This window comes from Acyrthosiphon pisum, chromosome A1 (genome assembly GCF_005508785.2).
Source record: "Acyrthosiphon pisum isolate AL4f chromosome A1, pea_aphid_22Mar2018_4r6ur, whole genome shotgun sequence".
NCBI classification, from domain to species: Eukaryota; Metazoa; Arthropoda; class Insecta; order Hemiptera; family Aphididae; genus Acyrthosiphon; species Acyrthosiphon pisum.
Window position 1 is genome coordinate 8,353,077 of NC_042494.1, and position 8,578 is coordinate 8,361,654.

The following is an 8,578-nucleotide window of genomic DNA, read 5'->3' on the forward strand; positions in this document are numbered from 1 at the left end:
TACGTTTAAAATATATTTAGTATAAAAAAATACTAAAAAATAACAGTTTTTATGTATCTACGTCAACTGTTTAGTCTTACAAATAAATACTTATGCTCAAATCTAGGGATCAAAATTTCCGAAAAAAAAGGTTTTCCGAAAAAAACCCGGGTTTTCCCGTTTTTTGAGAAAAATTGGTTTCATTTAAAATTCCGGAAAAATGGTTTTGACGAAAAAAACTGGTTTTTTTCTGAAAAAATTGAAAAATTGAATGAAAAAAAATGGTTTTTTTTTCTAAAGAACTGAAAAAGTAATGTATATAGTAGAAACAATCTAATTAAATAATGATAGTTGATAATCATAATATTACATACATATTATATATACCATACCTAACTTAAAGTCTGTAGTGGATAAATCTAGAGGATTCTACACTTGATTTATAAATAATTATAATTTGTAATATTAACTACTAAAGTACTAACTATTAAGTATTTACTAATTAGTTATTTCTTATTATTTCTTTATATTATTTTATATTTAATATATTTTATTACCAACTCACTAATTTTGATAATATACAAACTATCAAATAGTTACTAGTCATCACTCACCATTCACCAGTCACTGTAATATAATTTATAAACCTATCAGCCAGTTACTATAATACCTTATTACTTATTAGTTATTAGTTATAACAAACATAAAAAGACATTAAGTATACAATTTTTAACATTTAAAAATACAGGTGATTTATTTTCGGGGAAATACACTCTCCCACATAAATACCAATTTGATATGGAACTACGTTATTTTTAGAACAAATATTGAAATATCCGCATCAACATTTTTAAATTTTAATACAATAATACATTGATAACCGTATTGGCAAATGTGAAATGACAATGACTGGTTTCCTTATCTATTTTTTAAAATGGTTTTTTTACATAGGTAGATTATTTTAATTTTTAAGCGTAAATAAAATTTTTTATTTTCCGAAAATTCTGTTTTTTTTTTTTAATTTTCCGAAAACTTCGGTTTTTTTGGAAATGTATTATTTCAATATTCTCCAAATTTTCCACGTTTTCCGAGGCTCTGGGAAAAAAACAGTTTTTTTCCGAAATTTTCCAGAATTTTTCCGGAAATTTTCCGGCATTTTGATCCCTACTCAAATCCTCAATGCTGTTTACAATGAACGAAATATCACAATATATGCGAATTGTATTTTAAGGAAAAACTTATTCTTTATGCACTTTTTTATTAGAAAATTAAACTCGAGGAACATGTTATACAAGACGTACACAATCATTACTGTAGCAATTCCTCGTCGTTAATGAAATAGCGAATCATGTTTCTTACCCACCTACTTAAAAATAACATTGTGTGGGCTTGACTTTTTTGAAATTCCGAGGATATTTATCAGAATTTTTCATGCTAGTCAGAAAACAGCTGTAGTGAATAATTCCGCTTGTTATCGCTTATGGTACTAATTTTAGTTTTATTAATTTAATAATAATAAATGACAGCAAAATAATTATTAACAGAGTTTTTATGATACATATTTCATATGTGTATAATATATATATATAAACATGTAATTATTTTACAGTATGCTCACAACGAAATTAAATATTTTAAGTAATTAAAAATTCTGAACGCTATTTTATACACCAACATTGCATTCTCTGGTGCGTTGTGCAGATTCAAAGATAAAAAATATAGGGCGTCGTCTATAACTACAAACAAATTAAGTTACAACCCACATATTTTGTACTCACGAAAATGTGACATAGGTACCAAAAATGTTGTTTTATATAAATTAACTGAGCCACAATATCAAACAATCGTAATAATAAAACATATCTTGATTAAACTTTAAACATGTTCTCTTAAATTATTATTTTTATTTTTAAAACATAAAGTGAAAACTATAGCATTTTTAAGTTGACGCTCATTGTTAAACTGTATTATGTATAATATAGGTAATTAGGTATTTTTATAGCTCATGAACATCTCATAATAAAAATCATAAATAATGTATCAAAATCTCGTTTTATTTTTCATAAATATGTTAGTATCTATCGTTTAACTAAACCTTAAATATTGAAAGCAATTTTTAAAGCAAATGTATTTGTATGTGAGGTTTATACAAAGACTGTTTTTATGAGATATGTTGTGTCATAAGTTATTATGTGTATACATAGTTATAGTTATCAATACAAAAAACATAATGTATCTCTTCTCTCACCCATAAGTAATAAAATTGAAAAATGAAAGTGACAATATCCGGAGCCAGCAGGATGTTAAAATAAATAACATTAGCTGTCATGCGACAAAATCGTAAAAAATGAAGTTTATATTTAAACATTTTTGTTTTTTATTTTAGATAATTTTGACTCCCGGTATACCAAAGTATATATTTACTCACCTATGTCATATCACTAATGAAACCCAACACGAGAGATATTTAATAAAATGTGTGAGTATATTATTTTATTAATTATAATTGCTAAGTAATATATATTAAGCAAAAAAAAAAAAACACTTAAATGCATTATCTTACAAAATATTTTTGAGAGTCTGACACTGGAACTAATAAAAAGAATGTAATAATTTTAAAATTATTTTCTCACGGTAAAAATATATGTGATTAAAATGACTTATCCTTGTATGGATATAAGTGAATATTGCGCACTTCGGGTACAGCAGTGACTATATTATACAGGAATATATCAATAAAAGTGGTGATCGTTTAATTCCGAGTGGATTGATAAATGTATTTGCAAACAATGGTATTATGAATTTTTTAGTTCTGTTGGTAAAATTTTTATACTGGAAAAGTGCTTCTAAATTTTAAGTAACGTTTATTTTTCAATTGATAATGTTAACCTAACCTAATTTGCACATGTAAATCTACCTCAATTCATATTCTATTAAATTTCACACACTGTGAAAACTTAAACATGGTTTATACGACTCCTCGCCAGTTATTCGTTTTTGAAACACAATAATATTGAGGGAAATCAGTATGTGAGCGATATTTTAATGACTCACGATATGCCAGGGCTGACTCTCCAATGACGATAAGCTAAACTTTATGTAACTTAACATGTTTATGATAGGCCATTTTTTGATTTCATAATTAACACTGTAAGAAAAACTAGTAACAAAATTATACTGTAAAGATATGATAATACATTACAATACATCATATAATATAATTATTAAAAAAATATATTTTGGTTGTTTCATTGTAATTCAATAACTCTGTTATATAGAGTATATAGGTACCTAGTATTAAAGTTATATACAAATCAATAATTTTTTGAAGTTTAAATTTTAAGCAATTGAGATTTTGTTTAAGCTCAAGACAAATTAATTTTCAAACTTGTTTATTTGAGGAAGGATGAAAAATAAATGACAATACAAAAACTTTGTATTATGAATGTGCAAAGTGGCCTTTATTACTAACATTATGCCTCGTGATCCGAGATAGAGGACTCCATTAAGTAACCAACTGATGCATGCAGGCAGATATACCTATGCTTATAATACATTATAAATCCCTACAACGAGCGTCGGTTAGAACGCGATACTCCTTATACAAAACGGTCCTTTGTACTGTACAATGTACATTCAAATATATCTACGATTACAACGAGTACCTGTGATTATAGTAGATACGAGATATTGCAAGCTACATTAGCTAAAAATAGTTGTTTTTTTTTATGGGGAGAGGTTATTTTTGGGCTTTATATTTACAACGAGAAAAACTCGCTGTAACCGATTTCTATTGTGGATTTTATAATAGATAGGTTTTATAGTATAATAGGCATAGGCGCAAATTGTATAAATTTTTTGGGGAGGCTCAAGCCCCCCTCCCCATAGGCCATTTTGCTTAGTACCATAGAATATAAAAATTAGTACTAATTACTAGATTTTGAACTGGGGGGACTTGACCGACATTTGGGGGGACTATTTGCGTCAATGATTATAGATAGTTACCTATAGTTTATATGTCCACCAGTGCCACAGAGAGGGACTATCTATCATGGATTCGATTTTAATTCACAGTGTCTGAGTGTCAGTCTATAACTAAGCATACGTTTATAAGAGTATATATCCTTGGTACAATCAGTTTTTACTCATGGTATATCAATATGGGGAGGAACTTACAACAATCATCTATCTAGATTATTAACAACTATAAACTGCATTATTAAATATCTTCTAAATCTATCATTTCAAACAAGTACTATATTAATTTATAAGGAACTAAAAGTTAAGAATTTTAGAAATATTTTTAATTTTAATACACTAGTTGTACTTTATAAAAGTAAACATTTAATTATTTCTTTTGATCATAATCAATCATTATACAAGATATAAACATAATATTAACATATGCCTACCTAATTATAGTAAATTTTTTGGTCAAATGAGTGTTTTATATAACGGTCTAAAACTGTGTAAAACCTTAAATATCAACATTAGCCATTTTAATAATTTGAAATCATTCAAAAAGTATGTTAATAATCTTGATCTGTCTATTATATAATTAATTTGTTAACTTCAATGCTATGTTTTTAAATATAATATATTTTTGTTCTTCATACTCTTATCTTTTACTCTGTTTATAATATTGTATATATAATATACTTTGCTACTTCTTAATTCCAACTATTACTAAATTATTATTTATGTATTAATTTTAAGTTAATATAATATAAGAACCGCTCCCCCAGCACAAGCTTTGCTTTTAGGGGGTGCTGCAAATAATTATTTTACGTACTTATATAATGTGTCCCCTGTTGTTTTGCAAAATAAAAATATTATTATTATTATTATATAAAAAAAAAAGAGTGACACCAAGTGCAGGCAATGGTGGGGAATTCAATACCCTAAACATTTCTATAATATACTTTAAGATATCAAACTCTAATATTATGAAAAATTCAATACACAATACTGTTTATTAAGCAGAATAACATGAATAAAACTGATTGATTTTTAAAAGTACACGAAAATACGATTTGGTAGGTGCAACAATTAGCTTCTATCCCCCTCCCCTAGGTAGATCCAAGATACCTGCCTACTTGGTATATTATCTATATAAATTTACAAATGAGTAATGATCACAATGATAGTAAGTAATGACATATATAACTAATATTGTGCTAGTAACAATGGTACCTGTACACATCGTGCATACCCATACTAATCTCATTTTTTGTACACAATATTGTTTTCAACTATCAGTAAGCTGTGTATCTGTGATACTAAATTAATTTATACATTGATGCTCGATCGTGGATTTCAGTGAATCATTCGATCGTAGTGTTAAAATAACTTAATAAAATTTAAAACACATTTTTAGTATATAATTAAATTTATTACAAGAGCTAATAATTTATGTATTAGGTATGTCTAACTGTTAATTATGCTTAATATGTTTATTTTACCATTTTTTATTATATACCTAAATTGTATAATTGTACATTTATTGTAGGTTGGTACTCGAATACTATCTAGTAATGAAAAGTCATATTACAAATTATTTTATACTTGTTGTGTACACAATAATACGCGTTAAAATAATAGATGGGGTGTACTAAAGGGGGATGTGGAATGTGTTATTTTGGAACCTCTAGACTTGCTCGAAAGTGAAATAACTTGCTGCAATTCTCCTTACCACGTAAAATAGTCCTGCAACCGCCACTGAATGTACCAATTATATTTAATAATCTATTTATAACAATTTTTAATTCCATAGCTACATACTGTTTCATGGTTTTACTTCATGTCCAAGATCATTGATTTGTTGGATACAGTAAGTTTTGCGAGAATATTGACAATTAAAATAATAATACAATATTATATTATCGTTTACTATTACGTGATGTGATTACAGGTGTTTTTCGTTTTGAGAAAAAAACAATCCCATGTATCTTTTTTACATGTTTACCATCATACAAAAATGGTAATCTCGTGTTGGATACATATAAGATTTTTTAAAAGTAAATACATTTGTATTAAATATTTTACTATTAATTGTTTTTTTACTAATTATTAAAATCGTTATTGATAAGAGAAAAATGTAGTTCGTCCCGTTTTAACGTATTACAAGTAACCTTTACAATATTCAGTTTTAAGAATAATTGAACATTCAAAAAAAATATTAAGATTTTAAATCGAAATCTTAATCTTTCAAAATCGATACTATCGTTCAAAAAATTAAAAAAATTAAAAATAATAATGATATAATATAGTAAAATATTTCATTTTCTTTTAAAAATCGTGATTTGAAAAGACTTAAAATTATGTAATAAAAAAAAAAATATTTTCAAAAACATGTATATTGTATACATACATTTCTAGAAAATAAGTGCTTAACAGAACCACCCTGTATATTTATATATTAATATATACGTAGAATGTAACTGAAGAATCCACATTAAAATTAGTAATTACACAGATACGCCCTGTATAATAGAAAAATGTAGACTTACGAGTATGTGCGTCGTATTAGAAACTGAAAATCAAAGCACTAATTTAAACATCATTAAAATTGTAGGAATAGTATGTAACCCGCCTATAATTGTAATTCGGAGTTTAAAATATGCTATTAACAAAATATCAAATTTAATTTTATATAATTATTGTTGTACATATATTGATTTGAAATTTAAAAACTGTCAACATATCTCGCATGTTTTAATGTACATACTCGTACGGGCTAGGCACATTGGATGAATAATAATACAATTAATAATTACGTCTACAGGCGAACAAGCGGCTTATGGTGCGTGGCTCAACTCAAGTGTTCATATCGCTATGTACGGGTATTATTTCCTTGCTGCTCTTGGACCATATATGCAAAAATATCTGTGGTGGAAAGTGTATGTGACTCGATTACAAATTGTGAGTATCCAAAAACGTAATTATCTCATTGGTACTGAATAAAATGGGAACAAGTCGTGTAATTTTCAATTGTTTTTTCCAGGCTCAACTATTCATTGCAGTAGCTTATATGGCTTATCTATATAAATATGACTGCACCATGCCACGATCGTTGGCATTTACCGTAATTATCGATCTCTTTGCATTTATTTATTTGTTCATGGATTTTTATAAATCCGCTTATAAGGAAGATAAATTAAACACCAAAGGCATAGCTGACAAAAACAATAAAGAAGATAAAATTGACAAAATAGATACCGAAGATAAAATCAAATCGTCATAAGCGTTGGTTCTGTTCATATATAATTCGCTATAGTACATACATTTTACATATACTTATTTATAATTAATTATATTATATACCTAATGAAAGTGTGAACCACCAAATGTGTATATCAATAAGTCAAATATAACCACGTGACTAAAAAAAATGCGGAAATTCTATTTATAAGACACCTTGCCAATATTTCTTAAATATTTCTCTCGTGAACTAATATACAAATTAATGGTAATATTTTCTGTGATTTTATGGATTTTTATTTTACTTTAATAACTGGTTATATTTGAAAATAATTTTAAAAAATATATCATTATTTAAATATTTATTTAGATATTATTAATTGTTAAATATTATTCATTTTTAAATAAATATTTTGATAACTAAATACGAATTTGAGAAAATATCTTTGATTCTTCACAATTATTTTTCTATTAGTGACATAGTGACAAACATACCATTGATGTTGGTTTGGTGTTCCCTTAAAAAATACTGAATGACTTTAAAATATTTAATTGAGTTTATTGAATTTTAAAGTTTAAAATTATACCGAAATTAAAAAACTTGAAATTACTGTGTATTTATATCAACAAAAAAAATCACTATTTATTTATATAATATGTATGAAAGTGATATTATCATATTTATTTATACAATTAAAATCATTGATTCAACTACATAATATATCTTAAGTTTAATCAATAAATACAATACATAATTGGGTTTCATTTTTAAGTATAAATAATAATTTAATATATTGCAGTATGTGCCTATATCAAAATGTTTTAATTTTCAATAATAATTAATATGATTTTAGAACATAAGTAATTAAGACTATCTTCTTTCTAAAAAGCAATGTTATGTATTATTATATTGTATTCGGGTTTTTTACTTGTGTAAAAGATTGAGAATGCCAATAAATAAGTAACATTCTTCCTTAGTGGTCTATTGATCGAAGAAGTATACTCACTTATATAGGTTTTTTAGCGTATACTCATTAAATGTACAATGATACTCGTATATACAGCCCCTATTGGCTATTTGACATTTTAGGGATGCAATAAAAATGTTCTGAAATTATTTGCAATTTTAACTATCAAATGGTGAGTAGAAAACTAACCGATTTAATAAAAAAAACGATATTTTTCAAGTACAAACCATCCTTGTACCTACTTAATTTTCGTTATAATTAAAACTTGCTTGTAGAAAATATTATTTTTACTTTATGATAACGTTTTTTTAATTGAAAAATAAACGATTTTATAGACTGGACATTTAAATTTTTATTAAATAGAATTATTTCTATTGTCAAGGTAATCAATATTACTTATAATATAAATACCTGTATATCAGAATCATATG

At 25.9% G+C, this 8,578-nt stretch overlaps 1 protein-coding gene across 1 annotated transcript in view; it reads left to right on the top strand.

Moving 5' to 3' along the window:
- Positions 1 to 7,254, top strand: part of LOC107884928 (elongation of very long chain fatty acids protein 4-like) — a 27,186-nt gene extending 19,932 nt beyond the window's left edge. The window contains exons 4-8 of the mRNA XM_029486583.1: positions 2,366 to 2,458; positions 5,753 to 5,809; positions 5,891 to 5,996; positions 6,764 to 6,900; positions 6,983 to 7,254. Of these exons, the coding sequence (XP_029342443.1) occupies positions 2,366 to 2,458; positions 5,753 to 5,809; positions 5,891 to 5,996; positions 6,764 to 6,900; positions 6,983 to 7,222 (633 nt within the window). The 3' untranslated portion in view covers positions 7,223 to 7,254. The remainder of the gene's footprint in view (positions 1 to 2,365; positions 2,459 to 5,752; positions 5,810 to 5,890; positions 5,997 to 6,763; positions 6,901 to 6,982) is intronic.
- Positions 7,255 to 8,578: the final 1,324 nt, after the last annotated feature.